The sequence below is a fragment of the Pinus tabuliformis genome, chromosome J (assembly GCF_031772625.1).
Source record: "Pinus tabuliformis cultivar Carrire ecotype Pingquan chromosome J, CPIR1, whole genome shotgun sequence".
NCBI lineage: Eukaryota > Viridiplantae > Streptophyta > Pinopsida > Pinales > Pinaceae > Pinus > Pinus tabuliformis.
In genome coordinates this window covers 346,668,699-346,694,391 of record NC_142295.1, presented here as the reverse complement: position 1 = coordinate 346,694,391, position 25,693 = coordinate 346,668,699, and the positions used below count along the sequence as shown (strand labels likewise).

At 36.4% G+C, this 25,693-nt stretch overlaps 2 protein-coding genes across 2 annotated transcripts; both read left to right on the top strand.

Moving 5' to 3' along the window:
• The first annotated feature begins 1,657 nt into the window (after positions 1 to 1,657).
• Positions 1,658 to 4,453, top strand: LOC149227160 (uncharacterized). Its single transcript, XM_089380420.1, has 3 exons — positions 1,658 to 2,103; positions 2,289 to 4,044; positions 4,208 to 4,453. Exons 1-3 carry the CDS (start codon positions 1,658 to 1,660, stop codon positions 4,451 to 4,453), a joined length of 2,448 nt encoding a protein of 815 aa, XP_089236546.1.
• A 1,957-nt stretch (positions 4,454 to 6,410) lies between these two features.
• Positions 6,411 to 6,975, top strand: LOC149227159 (histone H1-like). Its single transcript, XM_089380419.1, has 2 exons — positions 6,411 to 6,524; positions 6,622 to 6,975. The coding sequence occupies exons 1-2, from the start codon at positions 6,411 to 6,413 to the stop codon at positions 6,973 to 6,975; spliced, it is 468 nt and encodes a 155-aa protein (XP_089236545.1).
• Positions 6,976 to 25,693: the final 18,718 nt, after the last annotated feature.

The window sequence follows — 25,693 nt, the reverse complement described above, 5'->3', positions numbered from 1 at the left end:
AAATCAAGGTAGGAAGCTGGACGCATATGCAGAAACTAGACTATGAACAGTTGCCCTTCAAATGCCGGAAATGCCATGTTTATGGCCACTTCGCCAGAAGCTGCCCGTCCAATATTGAAACTGTGCAAGGGAAGGAGGACGGCTGGAACCAAGTCAAACGATCTAAAACTTCTCTCAAGACACAGAAGGCGGGAGGCACTAATGGCAAAGGTCCTCATCAGGCCCCTGCTCAGCAGATCCCGCCTAAGACTGCCCCAGAAAACAGGTTCGATCCTCTTAGCTCTCAACCAGAGGACACCCATGAAGTCGTGGTCCAAAAATCAGTGACTCCAGAGAAAGGTAATCTGCCCAATCTTTCCAAGGACTCAGGCATTGCAGAAAGCTCAAAAGGAACCCCAGACGAAGTTGAGGAAGAGGACCAAGAATTGGAAGACTCGGAGGAGGAAGGAGAAATAGGCGATTCCCAAGCCTCTGTAAGGAGATCTACAAGAGGGCGCAAAACAGATCGGGAGAAAAGGGAGTACGAAACATACAAGGACAAGTTGTAGGGTAGCCAACCAACTTTGGAGAGGTTGTTAGCAAAAAAGCCGAAGATGGCAAGAAACCAGCATCAAGGCTCCAAGGGAGCCCAGCAAAGCAAAGGTAAATAATGAAAATAATCTCCTGGAACTGTAGGGGTATGGGGAGCAAAATCAAAGAAGAGGCTATAAGAAATTTAATAAGAATAGAAGCCCCGGACATACTCCTTCTCCAGGAGACTAAGATGGAGGATTCAGACTTCCTTCATTCAAGTAAAAAACTCTGGAATAAGAGCAAAGCAGCAGCTGTCTCAGCCCGAGGAGCCTCTGGAGGGTTGGGAACTCTTTGGAATGATAGCACGTTCTCGCTAATAACTGAGATTTCAAATACCCACTGGTTGATGCTAAAGATGCAGCATCCCGAGATATCAAATACCCACTAGTTGATGCTAAAGATGCAGCATCTAGTTACTAAAGAAACCTTTTGCCTCTTCAATGCTTATGTGTTGGTCAATGCTGGAGAAAAAAAGACCTGCTGGGATTCAATAAGAAACCAAGCAGATCTGGGCAATCTAGAAAACACCATCATTGCAGGAGACCTAAACCTCACGCTGCATTCTTCAGAAAAGCGTGGAGGAAGCATTGTGCGAGACCCGACAAGGGAATGGGCAGAGGATCTCCTTCAAGATTGGGATCTGTTAGATATCAAGCCTGTTTCGGGTAAGTACACATGGTCAAATAAAAGAATAGGGCTTGGACACATTGCAGCAAGGCTGGATAGATTCTTTGTTCAAAGTGCCTTCCTTTTGCTTGGTTTAGACAGTAGTATGCATATCCTTCCTTGTAGCACCTCTGATCACAATCCTATCAAGCTGATTCTCCGGGCTCACTCTGATCTTGGCCCCATCCCCTTCAAGTTCAGCCCTCTTTGGATCAAGGAACCTAGCTTTTTGCAGATAGTCAAGGAAAGTTGGTCCCAGCCAGTCAACGGATCTCCATTTTACATATGGGAAGAAAAACTCAGAAGAGTGAAATCTGCCCTAAAGTGTTGGGCCAAAACTCTTCCTAACCCAGCAGCTGAAAGGAAAAAGATCCAAAGTTAGCTAGATGCCCACCATCTGCTCTCGGAGGAGGCATACATGTCTAAAGAAATTCTTGACAAAGAAGTCCATCTCCAACAGCAATACCATAAAGGCTGCCTGGACGAAGAGGAAACATGGAGGATTAAATCTCGCTGCCTTTGGCTCAAAGGAGGAGATAAAAACTCTTCATATTTCCACAAACAAACTCAAGCCAGAAAAAGTTTCAACTACATAGCTGAAATTAAAGAAGAATCTATTATCCACAAAGACTTTACAGGCATCAAGCAAGCAGCCTTTCTCCACTTCCAAAACCTGTACAGCGAAGAGGTGAATGCGACTCAGAACTCTTGTCTTCTGGACGGGGTTCCCCCTTCAATCTCAGCTGAGATGAATCACCAACTAGAAGCCAAAGTCACCATGGACGAGGTCAAAAGCGCTCTCTTTGCCATGGACCCAGATAAAGCCCCAGGTCCTGATGGTTTCTCCATTCCTGCTGGCACATTGTGGGAAAATATCTCTATAAAATGGTCCAAAAATCGCAAGCCTGTCAGAAAATTGGAGGAAGCACAAATTCCTCGTTCCTTGCACTTATCCCTAAGGAGAAGGGCGCCAACTCCTTCAATAGATTTCGTCCCATATCTCTTTGTAACATTGGCTATAAACTGATCACCAAAATCATTGCTAACAGGCTGAAGCACATTCTCCCTAAAATCATTCCAGAGAATCAAGGGGGCTTCATTCATGGAAGACAGCTGGTGGACAACTTCATTTTAGTTCAAGAGGCAATCCTCTCAAGCCAGCAGCGCAAGGAAAAAGGTATGGCCATCAAACTGGACTTAGCAAATGCTTTTGATCGTGTTAGACATAGCTTTCTATTGAATGTTTTGCAAAAATTTGGATTTGGAGAGAGCTTTATAAACTGGATCCGGGCTTGCATCTCGGAGCCATGGATAGCTCCTCTAGTTAACGGCAGAGCTGCTGGTTTCTTTAAAGCTTCAAGAGGACTAAGGCAGGGCTGCCCCCTGTCCCCTCTGCTGTTTGTTATTCAAGCCTCCATTCTCAGCTTTCACTTAAATAAAAAAATGCAAGAGCAGGAGATTCCAGGGATTTGCATTGCGAGGGGAGTTCAGAACATAAACCATGCCCTGTTTGCAGACGATACCCTGCTTCTTGGGGCTGCTTCGATCCACTCTGCCAACAGATTCAAAGAGGCTCTTGATGAGTTTTGCATGAGGTCTGGAAGTAGTCTCAACAAGGGAAAGTGCCACATCTACTGCTGGAATACCACGCCCCCTCTGCTTAATTCCATTGCCAGATGCTTAGGATTTGCTGCCTCCTCAGTATGGACCTTGTTTAAGTATCTTGGGCTACCTATCTTTCTCAAGCGTGCCTATAGCAGGGATTGGCTTCCTCAAATAGAAAAATTCAAGATCAAACTCCAGGCATGGGGATTTAACTGGCTAAATATTGCAGGCAAGTCAGTTCTTATCAAAGCCGTTCTCTGCAGTCTCCCCTTATTTCAGTTCTCAGTGCTCCTAGCTCCAGTCGGCATTCTTCAGAAAATGGACCAGCACATTCGAAATTTCTTCTGGAAGGGGGGCAAACAAAACGAGAGGAAAATCCCTCTTGTCAATTGGGAGACAGTCCTCAAGCCTCAGATGGAGGGAGGTCTAAATTTCAAGAAACTACCCCTGCAGAACATTGCCATGGGAGCCAAGCTTCTCTGGAAAATCATCGCGCCCAAGCCTGGCTGGGCCCAGCTAGCGCTTTGGAGGAAATACTTCAAAGGCGAGAGGACAAGATGTCTGGATGGGCCTCTCCCCCAAGGCACCTCTTCATTTGCTAGACTCTGCTCCAAAGTTGTCCCTCTGATCCGCTCCAAGGCCTACTGGATCCCTGGAAATGGGAAAAAAATTAATATTTGGACAGATCGCATCATGGATCGCGATCCGATTGGTGACTGCCCCTCCGTGAAGGCGCTGAGAGATTGGCTAACAGATTCAGGTAAATCCACGCTGTGGGATATTTCCACGTGGGAAGGGACGCGTTGGGCTGGCTGGAGCTTCTTTGATCTACCTTCGGATCTCCTTCAGGACTCCATCTGCCTCCGCGCTATGCTAAATGGAGCTGCCCCCTCGCACATCCGCAGAAAAGACAGGCGTGGCTGGGGTTCTTTAACTGCGGGTTTCACTGTTGCCCATGGCTACACGAATCTCGCCTCAATACCAAACGTCCCTCCTGATCCGGCTCCGTGGAAGGCAGTTTGGGGCATCCCCTCGCTGCCCAAAATCGACATGTTCAGTTGGCTCCTATGCCACAGAAAAATTCTCACTGACGACAACCTGCAGAGGCGTGGATTCTATGGCCCGTCTAGGTGCTCCCTGTGCAGAGAGAAGGCGGAATGTGCCACGCATCTTGTTTTAAAATGCAACTTTGCCGTGCAGGTCTGGAGAGAGCTGATGGACCATTGGAACCCCAATTTCGAACTTCCTGCCTCCATAACTGATCTTTTCGCTAACTGGCAGAACAGATATCCCGACCCCCCCCCCCCAAAACAAAGTGATTAAAGTGGCTTGGTCTTCTCTCCTCAAAATTTGTTGCTGGCAGATCTGGCTAGAGCGAAACAGCAGAATTTTCAGAAACATCCAGCATGATGTCAAGGTGGTAGCGGCTAAGATAAAGTTACAGTTAAAAGAATGTCTGGAAGATCAAAAAGATGACTCGAATCTCAATCAGCTAGATACTATTTGGGGGACCTCCTTAAACCTGCAATTTAGTCAAGCCGACAGAAACATTTTCTCTCCCGAGGAATGGCAAATAACTCATGATGATGAGATACTTTTATATATGTGATTTTATTTTGTATTAGTTCTCCATAGTTGAGTCCTTGATTGGACAATTATCAACGATCAACAAGATTTGATATCGCCTTTGATGTATCATTTTTATTTAACATCCACTACATCATATATATTAGTTCTTTCTTCATATTTATGTGCCAATGTATTTATTTCGTTTTGTTGTTGCTTTATATGCTTAAAATATGAAAAATATGAATATATTATGCATTTTTTAATGTTTGTCGATATTTTTTGGTATTTTGCCGATATTTTCACCGATATTGCCAAAAAGATGTTTTTAGGACCCTTGCCGATATTTTTTCAATGCCGATATTATCAACACTGATTTTAAATAGTTTACTAAAACAACTTAAGAATTTATAAAATATTAATAACATGAAAATTTCGTTCACCAAGCTTGCCCCATAAAATTAATAATATCCTTTAAAGTGAATGATTATACCAGCCTAGATCCACAAGAGATATTATCAACACTGATTATAAATAGTTTACTAAAACAACTTAAGAATTTATAAAATATTAATAACATGAAAATTTCATTCACCAAGCTTGCCCCATAAAATTAATAATATCCTTTGAAGTGAATGATTATACCAGCCTAGATCCACAAGAGATCAAATCTCTTTTCGAGTAATCTCTTTTCACTCTAAAAGAGGTTTGCATCTCAAGAGAGATTTGATCCCTCTCGGTGCTTGGTATATCTAGAGTTAAGATAGATTTATGTTGGTTTAATTTCCCTGTTTAGATAGGTTATATTCCACACGAATACCATGGGTCATTTTTGTTATTTTATTTTTAATTTTATTTTGATGGAGTTAAAATGTTTACATTACATTACATTAATATTTTTATTTATTATTATTTTCATTTTTATGTTATTTGACTTAGTCAAAATGTTAAACATTATATTACAACATCTCTATCGTATTGGATCAACAAAAATTACATTAACTAATATAATAGTGGTTACCATTTTAAACTGGAAAGAGGTATTAAGAAATAGAGTTTTAGATAGAAAAAGATAATAAGAAAAGTAATTTTAGGTGGAAACTTTGCTTTATATTTGGAAATTTAAATTTAAATTAGTTAAAAATGTTTTATAAGTAATAATGATTTATTGGAATCTATGAGGTGTAGATCATTTAGTTTGAGTGAGGTTTACTCCTAGTAAGTTTTTAGGTTCAAATCACATAAGAAGGGGTTAAGGATGAAAGCTATTTTTGGGAATTAAACTATTCCAAGGGGTGTAAGACCTAGAGGGGCAAAAGATGAGAGGGGAATTAAACTATCCCAAAAAACATCTGTGATAACATCTTAAAGCTAAAAATAATAAGCTCAACTTTATCACTAAAATAAAAATAAATGACAATAATTCATTAAAAAAAAATTAGCTAGAAAAAATAAAATAAAAAATTAATTAATTAATTAAAAAATAAAGTAACCTTAAAAGAAACCTCTGAATTTAAAGGTATGCCTCATGCCAAAGCAAAGTTCACCTCTTCATTCAGGTAAGGTATATACGCTTCAACGCACCACCCAAAAGTTAAGAAGTTTCCCTCTTGGTAATTTAAATTATTTTTATTTAAAATTAGTAAATGTAAAAAGTTCTTAGATTTCCGTGTGTTTCCTTGTGGAGCATTCAACGGCCGAGAACGAATCTCGCTTTGAATACTCAATCCGTGGGAGGAGAAGCGGGCGATTCCCGACCGTCGGATGAACTGCATGGCGGAAAATTGAGCTGGTGACCTGCCGGCCGACCCGGGGTGGTGATCATCCCTCGTCTTCCCCTGTATATATAACCCACCCATAACAATATATCTTCTACCATCCAAACGTTGTTTTTTCCAAATTTTTCTGCGCACTTTCGATTTGTGTGCTAAGATCTCGTCTTCTCGTTTCCTAGTATCATTTTCTTTTGTAGTTTTTCAGTAATTTGGTGATCTAAACAAATGGCTTCAGGTGAGACAACTGCAAAGCCTGTAGTCAACAATGTTGACAAAGAAATGAAGCTGAGGACTTCCAAGGGATCGAAACCACCACCTTCTCATCCTACTTATCTTCAGGTTTCAATTCTGGGCCACTTAATTTTTTTTTTTCTTTCTCACATTATATTATATTTTGAACACAGGGTCTCAAAATTTTGTCGCTTTTATTGTGCAGATGATCACGGAAGCGATTACTTCTTTGAAGGAGAGGACCGGATCTAGCCATTATGCCATAGCAGCCTATATCGGCAACAAGTACCAGTCCCAACTCCCTCCAAATTTCAAGAAGCTGCTAACAATTCAGCTGAGAAATCTTGCCAAATCTGGAAAGCTCACCAAGGTCAAGAATTCTTTCAAGCTTTCGGAGGAGTTGAAGAATCGGTTGAAGCCAAAGGCCGCCAGGCCTGTGAAGGCAAAATCCCTGGCCAATAAGCCTGCAGCTAAGTCCAAGGTGGCGCCTGGGCCCAAGAAGGTTTCGAAGCCTTCTAAAACCGCCGCCAAAGTAGCCGAAGCCTGCAACGTCCACTGAAAAGGTAGAGAAGACAGCAGCGCGTGTTAAGAAGGGGGCAACTGTCAAGAAAGGAACTCCTGGAAAGAAGAAGCCGCCAGTGAGCCTTGTTGTGGCATGATGCGTAGGTTGAATTTTTTTTCTTCTTGTCGGAAGGAACTTTTGTGTCGTGTCAAAAGGTTTATCGGCAAATATTTTTTTTTGAATTTTTTTTGATAATTATATAAGGAGTATTAACTTTTGTGAGATGTGATATGTTATTGAAAATTTGATGAGATGGGATATATTATAAAATTGAAAATTTTGAATATAGGAAATATCACAAAAATAAAATAAAAAATTTAAAGATACAAAATGTTGGAAAGGAAAACAAAATGGAGGCTGAAATGTTATGCAGTCTAAAATATCATAGAAAAGAATCAAATAGTGTAAATTATGTGATTTCTTTTAGAAATTGTTAGTAAGAAAAAAAGGTTTATTTGTTTTTTTTTTTTAATTGAGATCAACCAGCTTTTTAATTAAGAAAAAAAATTCTATAAATATGTTTAGAGAAACTAAAAGCTTGTCAATTTTTATTTAAATATAAAATTTGGAAATCTTTTTAAATATAAATTTCTAAAATTTATTTATTCTTTTAAGCCTATCATGTTGCATAAGCCATGATTACTATGTTGAGAAACCATTGCTCCGCACCAAAACACATTATGATCGAGGCCTTTTGAGGTGAGGTGAGACATCGATTTTTTTTTTCATTTAATTTGAATTTTTTAAAAGTATAAGTGTATATATATGTGTTTGTTTTGTTTTGTTTTATTTTTGTTTGGTTTGGTTTGGTTTGGTTTTGTTTTGTTTTTTTTTTTTCTTTCACAGATATTATTTTTGTTATTTTTGGAAAAAAACATCTAATATTATCATTTTTGGATATAAAATTCATAAAACATATTAATTTTTCAAACTATTCTGCACAAGTAAGTAGAAAACATGTATAAAAAATATCGTAGTTGGTCTCTCAAAAATGTAAAACTGGCATGGGCTTTACCATGCCTCATGCTGCATGTAACCTGTTGATATATGGCCTATGGTAATACTTTGATCGGTCTTGACCTTGGAGCTCATCTACCTGCCAGAGCTTGTGATCTAGGAGAATGTTGCCCTTAGAAACCCTATTGGCTTCCCTATTCATGTCCCTATAGATATGCCTACAAGAGAAGTATGTAAAAGAAAGATTTAGATTATGAATATCCTCCACAATATTAACCAAATGAATGTTCTTGTAATGTTGAACAACATTGACCCAATTGACCATCAACATGGAATCCCCATAGATCTAGATCTTATCACAACCCTTCTCATTAGCGAAAGCAATTACAGATCTACACACAAGTGCTTCAGCCCAATTATTTGTTTTAGAACCCATACCAATTTTGACATGATGTGCATGATGCATGAACATATTAAGAATGAATCCCTCACCAGCTTATTGTGTGTGGAGCTTATTCCCCAACATAATATAAGAGGTAGTGCGTGGATAACTTTGATCGACCTATCTCACTGCCAAGTAGCTACAAAGGATGGCACATCCCAATGAAGTTGTAAACCCAAGCTCATGCTACAATCTTTCCAAACTTATTGAGTGAAAGGGCAAGTCACAAATAGGCGATCAATTAATTCCTTGACCCGTTTTCATAGGGATCACTGCCCTTACCCAATGACAAACCTACGCTGCATGACCTCCCAAGTAGGCATCTTATTTGCCATGATACAAGTCTAACAATAAAACTTCATTTTTAGAGGACATTTTGCCTTCCAAAGTGCCCTCCACCACCATTCAGGCTCCACCAAATGAACTCTCATTAAAGAAATTGAGGTAAAAAATGGGCCTAAAAAATGTACAAGAAAAATAAACTTAATAAGAACCAATAGGATTTAAGATGATGATGTTAACCATGGGAGATGATTCAACCATTTTTGGAGTTAAAAACTAGATTTTCAACTTATCTCTCTGTGATTTTGCTTAAATTTCGAGCCAGAATACTCGTCGGATGCATAATTAAATTCCTGATTCAATAAGTATCCATGTTGCATACTTTCGATAGACATTGCTACACAAAAAATGAGAAATGCACAAAAAGCATGATTACAATAATGTTTTTTTTTAAATATATTTCTCATTTTTCTTGTAATAAGGTCCATCAAAAGTATGTAACATGGGTACCCCTTGGATGAGGAATTAAATTCTACATCCAATGCGTGCTCTTGCTCGAAATTTGAGTAAAAACATAGGGAGATAAGTTGAAAAAATAGTTTTTCTTTTTCGATCTAAAATTTTGAAGATGTAATCTAATATTATTTTATTATTTCCATTATTATTTTATAATATTCCTTAGGAGGCCCCTTTTAAACCTCAAATTTTTTGTAATGAGCATTTAGATTAATGTATCATAACTTTGGAGTGTATAAATCGTGAGGGGCGGAGGCCTAAACAAGCTCATCCTCACGATCCAATAGGATGATGTGAGCTTGCGTAAGGGCATCCAAGTACTGGCCCCATTCTGTATGCAAATCCTGAGGAATGTTCAAGTCCACCGCATTAAGCCATCCCTGTGACCACAAATTTGTTGTTGTAGAGTTACCAATCTCACTGAGTCTAGTATAACCTTCACCCCGAAGATATGTAATGAGATTTTGAGATAAAAAATAATTGTCCTCTCTCCCTGGCCAAGGGTCATAACCACGTATGACTTTGTGTCCATTCCCGATCCTCCATGCAAGCTCTAAAGAGATCAGATCAAAAGAGTTTAACACAACCATCCATACAGTTGATATATTACCTCTTACTTTGTTAGGACACCTAATCCAGTCCTCCAAATAATCTGGCCTAATGTATTTCTCTGTGACAACATCCATCCAAAGGCTAGAGGTGGTAAGGAGCCTCCACATGAATTTTGTTGCAAGTGATTTTGAGAAAAATAAAATATTTTTTAAACCCAAACTCCCTAGGAGCTTGGGAATCACAATCCACGACCATTTAACCCATGGAAATACAAAAGATTCTAGTGTCCCTTCCTGTAGAAATTTGAAACAAATCCTTCTAGCCTTTTTCAAAATCCCCTTTGTGATCCATGCTAAGGACATCCCAATACACAATAATTGCTTCAAGAACCAATTTAACCAATACCAAATGCACGACTCATGAAAGATATCTATGGCTCCACTGTGAAAGTCTATTTTCTAGCTTAGCCAGGAGCCAAGACAAATATTTATTTCTATAACAACTAGGCTTGAAGTAAAAACCCAAATACTTGAGCCCTAAATCAAAGTTTAGAATCTCAAAAGGATTTTTTTTTAATATTGTTGATTTCCTGAGGATCTAGATTGTGCATGGTAATAGTAGATTTTACTGCATTTATAACCATATCGGTAGACTTGTTGAAGAGGTTCAGAATTTCGTGAAAAAATTGCACATCCCTTATCTCACCATTAAAGAAAATCAATATATCATCCACCAAAAGTAGATGGAAAATAGCCAAAGCACGAGTGATACTTCTTTAAAAGCACCTCTCCGTTTAACATCCTTCAACATCCTACTAATACCTTCTTCTACCAATAGGAAAAGGAGTGGTGATAAGGGTTTAACCTTGTTTGAGACCCCTATCTTCTCTGAAAAAAGGGGATGCCACACCATTTATAAGAACTAAAAAAGAATATGGCATCATACAACTCATAATCCAGTTTATAAAGGGAACTTCAAAGCCAACATGAGTAAGAAGGAGCGATATATAGAGCCAGATCACTAGATCATGTGCCTTAGATCTATTTTTATGACTACTTCTTTGAGTCATCTATTGATATATCTGCAGTAGTTAAGAAAAAATTGTAAAGTAGGTTTTACCTAGTTTAGCTAGGCCATCAAAGTTTGAGACTATTTTGCCCAGACGGTCTTCCATTTTCCAAATAATATTTGCCATTTTCTGACTCTTCACATAAGTTTGGAATTTTTTATTATATTATCATCTCCTTTCACTAACCATATAACACAACTTTTTTGTTGGACAATTGATGGTGGTTGTGCTAGTATTATGCATGAAGGTTGGCACTGATGTCAACCAAACTGGCAAGAATGTGTGCTGCAACAAATGCATGGCTCAGAAGGATTCCTATGGTAGCTGCAGGATCATCATGGTGGGTGTGATATCAACTTTCTAAAGAGTCAATGAGTAGAGACGTTTTCAGTCATATTCCAAGTAGGAAAAGGACTCAAAGCCTACATTAGATACTCTTCATTAGAAAGTGCTCTGAAAAAGGTTTCCAACGATATGTGGAAGTTCAAAAATGGACTCCTGGATCAAAAGATATGGTTTGATGAAGTTTAGGGTTGTGAAGCCTTAGGAAGGAAGAAATATCGGCATATCGGAAGTCAAGGATATCTGTGCATCAGAATATCGAAGATCAGCATAATCGACACATCGACATATTAGAGAACAAGATGTCAAAGGTTAGCTTATCAGTGCTTAGGCATATCATAAGTCCAACACATCGGAGTATCGACATATCGAAGATATGGATTATCGAGACATCAGAGTATTGGGGCAAGTGGCACATCAAAGTTTGGAGCCTTAGCACATCAGAACATTGGCATATCGGGGATTAGAATATCAAAATTTTTTAAAGTGAAGAACCTTTAAAAGTTGCGATTTTTGATAACTGTCGATAAGCCTTTATAAGCGTTGGGGAATTAGAAAAGAAAATTAACAAAGGATTTCGGTGCAAAACCAAAGGTTGATAGGCCCTCTTCTCTCTCCTCCAGCAGGACACATGGCAGCATATGATTGGCTTCGACAAGCTGTAGTGGCGTCTAACCTCAGCATGATGTGGCAGTATGGAACATAAAAACATTTATTTGATAAGAAATATTAAAAAGTAAAGTTAAGATAAAATGTTTTAAAGGATGCAAAATGTTGGAAGGGAACACAAAATGATGGGTGAAATGTCAAGAAATCTAAAATATTATAGAAAAAATTTATTCTAAAATTGGAAGAAGAGATTTGAAAACCAAATACAAGTAAAATTATGTGATTTTTTTAGAGATTGTTGATAAGAAAAAAGTGTTTGCTTTGTTAGATTGAAATCAACAAGATTTTTAATTAGGAAAAAAACATTCTACAAGCATGTTTAAAGAAGGTAAGCACTTGTAAATCCTTTTAATTATAAATTTCTAAAATTTGTTTTATTGCACTTCAAACACTATCAAGACTGATATCTTTTAAGCCTTGTTATCATATTGTAGAAACCATTATTACTATGTTGAGAAACCATTGCTTGACACCAAAACACACTATGATCATGTTAATGGTGCATTTGTTTGCCATTGTAGAATTCTTGTTCCTAGCATGTAAGGCAAAATTGCTCTAAATATCATGGTTTTTTAAGGTGAGGAGTTTAACATTTATATAAAATGCAAAGAAAAATTACTACAAATATTGAAATTGAACTTCAAAAATTAAAATTTAAATCAAAATTGTATCTCACATTTTTAATATAAAAATAAGTTTTTAAAATATTTAAAATAGTTTTATTTATATATTTACTTTCTAATCTCGATGGGGTGAATCATTCCCAAAAATGACATCAAGAAGGGTGTCCTCAAGGCATGAGGGAGCACCAATGATCAATTGACCCGATGACCCCATTGCCCATAGCACACAACATAAGGATGGAAGGGAAAGCCAATTGGTGGTTGCAAATCATAACATCTCCATCTGTACATTAGACAATGAGTGGAGAGAAAGTAGCAATGAAGTCTCCATGAGTGAAGGCATGTTGAGGCATTCATTTTTTCATGCAAATTTACTCTCTTGGAACCAAAATTGGAGGCTCACCTTTAATGTGTTGAGTATTCAAAAATGATGTGACTTCCCAACAATATGAGATTAGCAAGATTTCCATTTACTCATTGATTTTATAAGATTCAACTAGATAGTTGTAGGGTAAGTGAAGGAAACAACTTAGTCCTTGTTGTTATTGCTTTGTAAATTGAAGGACTAGACCCTCTTAGCTTGGTCCCTTTGATCACAATCACTGTTGACTCTTCTTAGAGCCTTGGTCCTTACCATTGCGAAAGGAATCTTGCTCTTTTTTGTTTCGGTTACTCCATTTGTGACACTGCCCAGGTATATCATAGTGCATCCTAATAGTTATTTGGTTTAAATTCTTCATTGATTTTTCACAATGCCAACAAAGCAATGTAGGGCCAATCTTTTCTTGTCCCTACCTCTGCCTTTTACTTGCTATCCTCCATCAGGTATACATCACCTTGAGTACCTTATTTCTTTTATTCTTGCACTTGTTCATGTCTGCCTTTTGCTCTTTTTATTCCAAGCTATGTTTTCCTCTTGGGTTATCACTTTTCTCTTTCCCTAATGTTCAGGGAGAGAGCCCAAGTGCAGCTAGGGTGAGGTGGAAAAGGCCTACAAGGTAACTCCAAAGCTTGAGCCCAAGTGCGGCTAGGGTGAGGTGGAAAAGGCCTACAAGGTAATTCAAAAGCTTTAGCCCAAGCTTGAGCCGCAACAAAACACTATTATGAGAATGCCTTAGAGGTTGTGCACCATGAATTATCTAATACTGAATAGGAGTTGGTGGATCAATGAACAAAATTATTAAATTTATATGCCTTGGCCAAGGTGGACGATTGGGTCCTTGACTTGGGAGCACCACAAGTTAGACGAAACTAACCTACACATGGTGGACTTGTATTGATATCTTAAGCATTTGTTAGGAAGAGTATTGTTCAATCACAGTGAGAGTAGGGATGAGCTTATCCTTTGCATGTAGGAGATTCACTTGCTCTATCAAATCATGGATGGTCGACTGCAATATCTGGAAACCGCTTTGCTCAGGGACAGTGAACAACCACCTTCGGTGAGGTTTGCACCAAAGAAATTGGATGACAATATGGACTTCTTGTGGCTCATTTCCACTATTCGTAAGAATATTTTTTGCTACAATATAAGTTTTCATGTGTTTTTTAGTTTCTTACTTATGTGCCTATCATGGATTTTAAAGCCCATTTTGTATCGTGTGTAATGAGCATGGCTAGCACTAACTCAATCTATGACTAGGCAATATGATTTTGGACCAACCTTCTATGCCTAGTTTTTGCTCAAACATGCTAGAGTTGGTCATGAATTTGATATTTGACATGCTTTGTACATATATATTTCCATAATATAATGTTGTGAAGATATATACATATTAAAATTATGCTTTAATTTATTGATTTTATTTATAAATTCATTTTTCAACTTATCTTCATACCATTCTTCAAAATATAATTGATTAAAAACCAACATAGATCCATCTTAATTACATATCTACCAAGCGTCGAGAGGGATCGAATCTATCAAGATGCAAACCTCATTTTGAGTGCAAACTTGAAGAAAGGTTTGCACCTTGAGAAATTTGATTTCTAGATCCGAAGTGAAAATAGATCTATATTGGTTCTTAATAGTATTATTTATATTTATATAATTTTCACATTTATAAGATATTCTAGTTTTTTTTTTTTTTTTTAATTATTATTTTTTGTTAGGTAATGTGAGTGTGCAATGATTGACATGTTTAAGCTATGGCTTGAGTAATCACAACCTAGGGGCATCTAAGATGTTAAAATCACCTATGGATCAAACAAAGTTACCAACTTAATGAGAATTGTAACCTCAAAATGAAAACTCTAGCCTAAAAAACCTTTATTTTTGTGCAAAAAAACATGAAAAAACTCCTTGAAAATGAAAAGTGTTGATGTTGCATCAACATGGTTTTTTAAATTCTATTTTTTTAGCAATAACATTAAAAACCAATTTTTTTATGCAATAAACATGAAAAACATCAACAATTATATATATATATATATATATATATATATATATTGATATTGATATTGCAGGTTAAAATTCGATTCTTTTAGTAGTGGCATTACAATCTATAATTTTCGTGCAATAAACATGAAAAACACCCCGGAATCGAAAGGTGTTGATGCTACAACAATGTTCTTTTTTTTTTGGTTAAAATTTCAACATTTTATTAGCAATGGCATATAAAACACATATCATGATGTTGAAAAACCTTAAAATTCCAATAGTTTTCGTCGATATCGTGAAATATAAAATATCACATCTCCAAAAAACATAAAAATTTGAACACTTTTCAACCATGACGTTAAAGATAAATGTCATGACTCCAAAAAACCATTAAATTTTTGACAATTTTCAACCATGGCGTTAAAGGTAAATGTCATGACTCCAAAAAACCTAGAGTATTTTTTTTAATGTAGAAAATATAGCTCTTTTAAAATCTTAACCTAAGACAACTTGATACATTGCAATGAAAATTTAAAAACCAACCATCAAATTGACATGCAGTGGTATGGGCCTTGCCCATTGTAATGAAAACTTAAAAACCAATGATGCAATTGACACACAATGAGGTGGATTTGATCAATTGTAACAAAAACTTAAAATCAACTATCAAATTGACACATAGTGAGTTTGGGTTGCTGGTGTAGCATTGATATAACACTTGCAGCTAAAAAAAATTAAAATTAAAAGAAGAAAAACAAATTAAAAAAGAAAAAAGAAAAAAAGACCAAAAATAACCCATAAGGAGAAAAATTCAAGCATAGTGTTTTTTATAAAGTAAAAAAGGGGAAAAATAAATAAATGAAAAAAATTCTCGTTAAAAAAATATAAAATTAAAAATTTGACCGAGAAAAATTTAAAAATATTAAACATTAACCTAGAAAACAAATTTAAAAAAAAAATTACAATTTTTAAAATAAAAAAATATTAAAAAAACATTTAAAAAATATGTCAAACAAACTTAGCTCAAGTGGTATGGTTCATGATTTGTGTCACAAGTAGCATGGGTTCAAGTTTCTAGAGACATGTTGGCCCTTGTGGCATTTATGAAATATTGGTTCTACTAGGTGGAATAATGGCAACCATTCCTACTAAGTTAATGATCGTGCCTAGTGGAATATACTCATTGTTGTTTAAAAAAAAGTTGAAAAAAAGAAATAAAAAAATCTTGGGGTGTGTGGTCAATGGATCAAGGCCCAGCCCTGCCTAGTGTTAAAGGGTCGCGGGGAGCCTGCCGCCCTAGCTGACCTACTTGTGGCCCTTTGGTAATGGGGTGAGGGCTCGATCCCTATGCCCCATTTTATTTTTTCAAATATATATATATATATATATATATATATATATATATATATTATAAAAATTAAAATAATATTTAAAACAATTATATCTATATATATATATATATATATATATATATATATATATCTAATTGTTTTAAATATTATTTAAATTTTTTCTAATATCTTTATTTATTTTATTTTTCATTTGATTTGTAATTTGATTTTTCAATTTTTCCTTTTGTTTCTAGTTTGTTTTGAATGTTATTGTTGTTGTTTTTTTTTCCCCAATATTTGAAACATCTAGTTTTTTTTTTTTTTTTTTTTAATTGTTTAATTTTTTTTTCTTATTCCATTAAAAAAATTGATTTTAACTTGTTTATAATGTTTTAATTTTTTTATTTAATTTTTTGCCCCATATATATTCCAATTTTTGTTTTAAATGTTTTTGTTTTTGTTTTGTTTTGTTTTGTTTTTTTTTTTTTTTTTTTTTTAAATTGTTTTCTTATTTATTTTTATTTTTTGTTTTTTAAGTTGCTTTTATTTTTTTTTATAATTTTTTTTTGTTATTTTTACTTCATATTTTTTTGTGATTCATTATTTTTGGAAAAAAGCATCAAATGTTATCATCTTGAACATAAAATTCATAAAAAAGTCATAAAGTTTATTTTCTTTACAACTTTTTTTTTGTTCAATTTATTCCATAAAAATCATTTATTTGACATGTCATTTGTAGTGAAAACGCTAAAATGTGTATTTTATTATTATATTTATATGCAAAATGTATATTTTTTAGTTGAGTGTTTTTTTGTTTTTTGTTTTTTTTGAAGAAAAAAAACTATAATTTTATTCATTTTAAGATGAAATTACATTTATCATATGCACAAAAAGGAAGTGCATTCAGTCAGGAGAAAGACTCCCCCACCCAAACAGAGCCAAAAACAAGGAAGGCTCAGCTCATATATACATAAACATTAGTCAATAAGACAAAACAAAAGTCCCCCAAAAATACAACAAAACATCAATTGTTCCAAGCATGAAGACAATACAAAGTCATTGTGAAAATGACAACAAAAATCCCTTTGTGGATAGGGAGTACGAAAAATGACAATTAACCATTGTGCACAAGGAAGCAAAAAACTTGTAGCCAAAAAACATCGCAGTCGGTGTCTTAAAAATGTAAAATTGACATGGGATAAACTATGCCTCATGTTGCATGTAACTTGTCCATATATGGCCTATGGTAATACTCTAACCGGTCTTGACCTCATAACTCAACTACCTGCCAGATACCACGATCCAGGAGAATGTTGACCTTAGAAATCCTATCGACTTCCCGATTTTTGTCCCTATAAATATGCCTGCAAGAGAAGCATGTAAAAGAAAGACTAAGATTATGAATATCCTCCACAATATTAACCAAATGAATTTTCCTGCAATGTTGAACAACATTGACCTAATTGACCATGAACATAGAATCTGCATAGATCTGGATCCTATCACAACCCTTCTCAATGGCGAAAGCAATCTGAGATCTACATGTAAGTGCTTCAACCCAGTTGTTTGTTCCACAACCCATACCAATTTTGACATGATATGCATGATGCTTGGACATATTAAGAATGAAGCCCCCACTAGCTTGGGCTCCTTCCCCTTGTGAAGCCCATCAAAGAATCCTAGGGAATTGATTTGTCCGTATTTTCCTCTAAATTAGGTCTGATTGGATGTTGATCTTTGACTTGTAGAAAGAGCTTTAGTATATAAATACACACAACAACAATTTTCCTTGGACAAGATGTGAGATCATTAAATATCAACTTGTTTCTAGCAAGCCATATTCCCCAACATAGTATAAGAAGTAGTGCAGGGATGACGCTAATCAACCTATCTTGTTACAAAGGATGACCCATCCCAAAGAAGTTGTAAACCCAAGCTCATGTTGTAATATTTCCAAACTTGTTGAGTGAAAGGCAAAGTCACAAATAGGTGATCAATTAACTCCTCGGCCTCTTTGCACAGGGAGCACCACACTGACCCAATGACAAACCTGTGCTGCATCACCTCTCAAGTAGACACCTTATTTGCCATGATACATCAACACAAAAACTTCACTTTCAGACGACATTTTTCCTTCCAAAATTCCCTCCATGATAATTCAGGCTCCGCCAAATGAACTCTAGCATTTAGATAAATGTATCATAACTTTGGAGTGTATAACTTGTGAGGGGAGGAGGCCTAAACAAGCTCATCCTCAAGAGAATCTAACCTAATGTATTTGTCCATGAGAACATTTTTTCAGATGTTGGAGCTTTGAAATTTCAATCCCCAGCCATTTAACCCATGGAAATACAAAATATTATTTGCGTGCCTTCCCATAGAAATTTGAAACAAATCCTTCTTGCCTTTTCTAGAATCCCCTTTGGGATCCATGCCAAGGACATCCAATACACAAGAATTTCTTCAAGTACTGATTTAACCAATACAAAATGCCCAAATCTTGAAAGCCATCTATGGTTCCACTTTGAAAGTTTTTTTTCTATCTTATTCAAGAGCTAAGATCAATCTTCATTTCTATAGCAGTTGGGATTCAAGTAAAAAACCAAATATTTGAGCCCTGAATCAAAGTTTATAATCTCAAAAGGACAAAAGCATTCTAAGGTTGTTGATTTCCTGAGGATCTGAATTGTGTATGTGTTGACGGTGTTGAAAATCTGTTAACCAAGGGGTCTCCCTGATGTGAAGTCCCAATGAGCCCTCACACTGTTTGGAGTAGGAGCCTCATCTGAAATATCGGCCTGGTTGATAGTTATCTTAGAGATATGCCTTGGATCTAATTTTCAGCAAGAGAGAGGAGTGCACATGTGCCTACGAAAAGCAAGGGGGTGTGTCTAGTGAGTGTTCGATCATATGTGTGTCAAAGTTCTTTCACTGCGGAGGGGAGGAGAAGTGATCCTCTAAGAGAGAGGTAGTAGTACCATCCTAGTAAAGACACACATGAACAAGAAGGGTTCATGCAACATCAAGAAGAATAGGCCACAGAGATGCGATAGTCATTGAAACGAATATAACAGGGAATATCTGTCTAATATCCAATGGAATGGGCCATGAGGATGCGACAATGATAATAGAAATTACAACACATTCTAAATATGATAAGTACCAAAATAACTGAAATAGTTCAACTACTTTAGCACAGATGAAAGAAAACATGAATTACAAACATTCACAGAATAGTCTTACAAATATCCATAATCCATGCATGAAGAACGTGTTGGCCTTGAAGGCTTATGTTATTAAGTAAAAGTTCCAAGACACATGTATACAATGAACATCACTAGCTCCAATAGTGGAGCATTGGAGCCACTCCTTACTCCTCAAAAGAATTGATTTGTCTCTCTAATGCCTTGCGGGAGGAGCCAAGGTGAAAAAGTTCTTTGCTCATACAATGAGGGAGTATATATAACCAAGGGGTGATGCTTCCCCTCCTTGTGACTCTTTGACTACCCTCATGACTGTTTGACTTCCTATGACTTTTCAACTTACATGACTCTTTATATTCCATGTGTGTCCTTTGGACTTCCACTTTACAATACATTTTGAATACCATTTACATGATCCACAATGACGATGTGGCATATGACAACTCATGACATGACATTGCTGACATAGATTTCTTGATGATGTGGCAATGTTAAGCCACCGCTGCTACTGAGTGCGTAATGTCTTCTTGAGAATGATTTTCTCTTCACCTCTGCATGGATTGATGATGATGAATCTTCAATGGTCTCAAATCTTCAATGGTGGTTGAAAACTAGTGTCCCTTCACTTTTCTTGATTGATCGAATTCTATGTTCAACTACAAGTGTTTATTTTAGCATGCTTCCATCCTTCATCTCCTTCTTCATCATCTTTCCATGGTATGATAGAGTACCTGCATCTGCAATTCACTCATGATGAGATGACATCAGTGTGAAAACCCCTAGTATAAGATATTGAATTTTGATCCATTAACTGATATGAAGTCAGGTGATAGGTTGGGAGAGAGGGCTCAATGACTGTGCAACTGCACAGTTCAAGCATCCAGGGGTGAGGCTTGAGTCGTGAGACTGCGTAGTCTGTAGTTCATGCAGGACTGAGGGAAAAAACTGCGCATTTCTGAGAGTCAGTGGGATAGGCTGTGGGGATGGGCACTGAGAGAACTTAGCCTTCTCAGAAATGACTAAGTCTAAGACCGGTTAGACATATGTGAATAGTGATAAGACTTAGAATGTGATCTCACACTTAGAATACTTTACAACATAACAACATAGATCACCTATGACACATGAAAAATTCATTTCCTTTGATGCGAGAACTTTATGACCCATTACGACAAGTGCAACACTTAAGATACACATTGTGACGATCGTGACAACCCTTGTAAGACATTGCTTAAAACTTTGTGAATGAGTGTGACGTGTGTTTACATGGTTAGAAAAAATCTTATTCACAAATATAGACCCTTGAAACCACCAGAACAGTCTTCTACACATTGTGCGACAGCATATCATGCGAAAATACGTCAATTTACCCAAATTGCAAAGGGGAGAAAAATACTTCAAAAAAGTACATGAAATGAGTTTTAGTGTCCAAAAACAATGTGAAAGACCAAGGTAGGATCTGAAATTGAGTGTAAGCCAAAATTTTGGAGGGGGTTGTAGGAGCTACAACACTTGGTGACAAACAGGTAGAATTCCAGCTTCTTTACCTCGGTTAACTTCTTCTGTGCAGGGCCTTGGTTCTTCAGGGAGTATTGATTCCATGCTGATTACATTGGTCTACCCACTTCCCCATGAATAGGCATGGTTCCCTTTATTCCTTCTCGATTGGACACAACATAAGATTCAATGATATCACAATGTTTGAAGTTGGGAAGGGTAGTGTAGCTCATGAGCTTAAGATTTTTAGAATATATTTTTTCATCTTTGGTGTTGCTTCGCTGCCAGTAGGCTTGGACAATACCTTGCGGAGTAGGAACACAAACATTTCTCTACTACCATTGAGCATGGATAGTACCCCGACGGAGTTGCTTTCTTCACTTCTTTGTGTAGGAAGCATTTCTCTTCTTTCGCCTTTATTTATTTATTTTAAAGAGGAATGTGCATTAACACTTATTCATTTTTGAGTGGAAGAGGGATCCTGACTTATTGAGAGAAGAATAGGTTGTTCCTTCAGAGAAGCCTATAGAGACCTCTGATTTCGGTTTGCTCGTTTAGATTTTCCCCTTCTCCTCTTCTACTGATTGGATAAGCATGAAAACACTAAAACAAAAAACCAACTATAGGCATAAGATTTCTTGAGTAGACACAGGTTCATGGTTGGACCAAAATTCTCCTTACGAATGGATCATATTTTCCATCAGAACTTCATCGACTAAAAGATGTAACCGACACAAATAAGACAAAATGGAGGTTAGCCAAATGTTGAAGTGTCACACAACACTTTAGACTTCAACCACCCACATACTAAGAAGCCAAAACAAGTCCAAGCACAACACTTATTTCCATGATGAAAACAAAATGAGACCAAAAACAAGAAACAAAAACAAAATAAACAAAACGAAAGGAAAGACAACACACAAGGAAAGAAAACCAGAAGACAAGAAACAAAGCTAAACCAAAGAATAATGCAAGAGAAAAGTAAGAAAATACAAGAGAGACTAAAGAGAACAACACGAGATGGGTGCAAGAGAAGGAAAACTAAGATGCAACTAATCCTATTCCTAACCTAACAACTAGAAGGACAAGGTCACTTATAATGGATTTTCTAATATAGCCACCGTAATCGTTCCTGACCCACAATCACAAAGATACAATCGATTAAAACAGATACAAAGCAATGTGCAAGAGAAAATATGAGATCTTGAATAATTTGCACAACAAAAGGAAGGTCTTTCCTGTGGGCAGAAAGGTGTGTCACAACCACTACTTTCATCCAATTCACATTCTTACCTTTTTGATGAATACCATCTTTTAACAAACCTCGAAAGCTTCTCACGGATGTGTCTCCATCTACGCCGACCTCCATAGAAAGCCTGAGTGGAGATCGAAACTTTTTATTTGCGATGAAGCTTGCTAGGTAAGACTATTTCAACCATTCAACGATTGGATCGTAAAATTCATGATGATCCTCTTGAAAACTCTAAAATCTTTAAAAAGATAAATTTTCAATTAGAGGTATGGGATTACGATGGGAATCTTGTGAGGGAAAATAGATCTAATCATATTCAACAATCATGTTGAGACAGTGAGGACCTGACATAACCATCAGTGAAGGTTGAAGTTCCTCAACTGCTCGATAAAAATCTGAATAGTGAGATATTGAATGATGAAGATTGAAGGATGTAAATCAATTGTCATTGGATGTTCTGATAGAAACATGATAAGTTGAGTGACAATCATCAAAGATTGAATAATGATCAGATGGGATGATTAAAGCATCATATCTCTTGTTTGTAATTAACCAAGATAAATCAATTTGGACAACTCTACGAATGCTCTGAACAATTGAACCAAGTTCCTCGCAAGCCAAATATGACAAAGAATTTTCTTGTAACTAGTGACAAACTATACAAACAATGTAGTAATTGAAATAATTTAAAAGGGATGTCAGCACAACAAATACATGAGACCATCCAAGGCATGGTGAATGGAGAAGAAATTGATTCATGCGACAACTCATGCATTCATTGTCACTCAAGAGGATTTCAGGTGTGATGAAGGGAAATATTTGCAATATAACATTCAAAAGAAGAACTGGGAGCTGACTATTAAGGAATGAATTCGACAAGCATGATTCCTTCAGCCAAAGATAGTCCTTGGAATGATAAAATTTGCAATTCCATGACTCTATGAGAGATACACATTCCAAACCTGAGTTTGATGCGAGATATTTGCATGAAGATGAATGAACTGAAACAGATTCTTGAATTAGGTCAGAAGTAAAATCTTGATAATTTGAAAGATCCTACCCAGAATACCAGACATTTTTCAAAAATAATTTTCATCAAGTGAAACCATGCGAAGAGAAGGATTGTGTGGGAGAAACTAGATCTGACTTAGTTTGGGGGGCTTACTAGAGTCACGAGATCCTGAAAAACCGCCAATGGAAGTTGAAGTGCCTCGACTCCCTGGAAGATCCTGAAACTCTCCAAGATTGTTAAATCACATTTTGAAGATTGAACCAAAGCATGCATGGCTTGAGGATGGTTTCTACCATTGTTTTCAGTAATACCACTTCTCACTGGATGGAAACCATCTTTTTCAATGGTTCGAACAAATTCTTCAACTTCAACAACCAGATTACTCAAGTCGAAAGATTCTTCTGATCATAAATTTGAATATGAATGAATCGGGGAAATTTCATGAGCAAGATGATTTGGTGAGTTGTCTTCATGCAAGAGAAGGGATGATGATGGATGGAAAGAGTACTCAATGATCTCACCACCTTTTTCCAATCAAGAGATTGACTCATCAGATGAAGGACTCGAAGAACATGGAGTATCCCCGTCACAAGTAGACGCATTGAACACAGTAGAGCACAAGGGATAGTGAGATGAAGAGGAAGTAAAATATTCATGAGCAACCAAAAGATTAGTTGATACACCTGGGTGTTCATGATTGCATACATCAATAGAGTCATCATCATCAGAATGGTTCTTTCCCAAGGCTACAAATTGATCGAAAGAATTGATTACATTTGACTCAATACTTAGATTAAAAAATTGAAAATCATCCAAGAATGGAAATGCCTTGTTTTGACATGGAGGAATTTGGAAAATAGAAGAAATATTGAAGGCATCTTCTCCTTCCTTCTCCCCTACCTATGTAATGTGACTTCCTTGTACTTGATTGCAATTTGAATGAGCAACACAAAAATAAATAGAGCTTGAAAAACTAGCTAGTGGAACAAATTGGTCAAGCGGATCATGGTACCAAGTGTCATAGCCTATAGATGATAAAGGATAACAGAAATGAACATCAAAATTGAGACTACAATTATGAATAGTAATATCATCTTGCAAAATGGAGGAGTTAGTCTCCACCGTAGGCTCCATGAGCCAATTTGCTATTTCCTTCATTGAATATGAATCGTGAAAAGCAGAAGAAGAATGAGAAGATGGATTAGGAATTTGATTTGTATATTTCTCAACTTTACAATCACCGTAAGGATGCACCCACATCGAGACTGAAAAATGAGGAGGACAAGGATATATATATACACACAGACACTATGAAATATGAATCATAGCCCCCACTAAGGTTGAATTTTTGCAATCCGTTTCCATGTTGACCAATATTAGTTTAACATTGACCAATTCTTTATAATGTTCAACTTGAAAAATAAAAATTATTTTTCAATATTATTAAAAAAAATATTTTTCAAACATTTAATTGGACCATAACTTGAAGGTCCATTTGCATAATATAATGTTATGTGGATAATTGTCTCACATTATTTTTGCTATAATTTATGGATATGGTTTCAATATTCAAGCATGCTTTTTAGATATTTGTGTAGTGATTTTTCATTCTTAAGCTTTGCAGGCTAATAATCTAAAAATAAAATCCTTGAAAATAACTCATTCTCAAGTAAATAACATATTTACCATCTTTTACTTCCCACCATAATTTAACCAAGTCTTTGGATAAAAAATGGATAGGAATAAGATGTAAATAAATATACTTATCAGCCCCTTCCATAACATGGAGTGTAGAAAACTATTTCCAGTAAACATTTCCAAGACATGTAGTTGACTTTGAAAAATTTGTTGAATTTCCTATAATTTATTATAATATTATGTTTTTTTTTGTAAGCTTGGTGGTACCTTTCCTTTAATTTTCATAAATAAAGTAGGTTACATCCATCTGTCTAAGAGTTAGGTGGCCTCAACCTGCTTAGAGGGAAACTAGATATGTTGGCCACCTAATCACAAAATATGCCATCCACAAACAAAAAATGATAAATCTAACCAACCACGCTATGTAAACCTAAGAGTCTTTGTACTTCCTATTTTCTAAATAACTATAAACATAATTGATAATAAACCTAAAATTTTGGGACTGTATCATGCAAAATTAAAAGCAAGGATGCAGTGTCGCTACTCATCATCAGCTGAATCCACTGGAGCAAGATCCTTCACAGTGGAACCCGACAGCTCCGTGTGGGTTATGCAAGGGATATGTTGCTCAATTCGGCTCAGTCGACCACTTTGTTACTGTAATTGAAACTGAATTTTTTGAAATTCTTTAGTGTAATCCAAGTGACCCTGAGGGGCTGCATGCATGTCAGGAGGAAACTTCTCTATACAATGCTCTTCATCATCTAGAATATATGGACTATCTGCTTATATTGAGATGATCTGCCATGAGTGTGGCCTGGGTCCAGGATCATAGTTTGCCACTCATCCATATCCAATTCAAAATCCTCCTCGGCCTGCCGAATCTCAGCCTCCAATATGCAATCAGTTGCTTGACCGGGTTGGAGCTGCTAGGATGGTAAGCTTGAGCC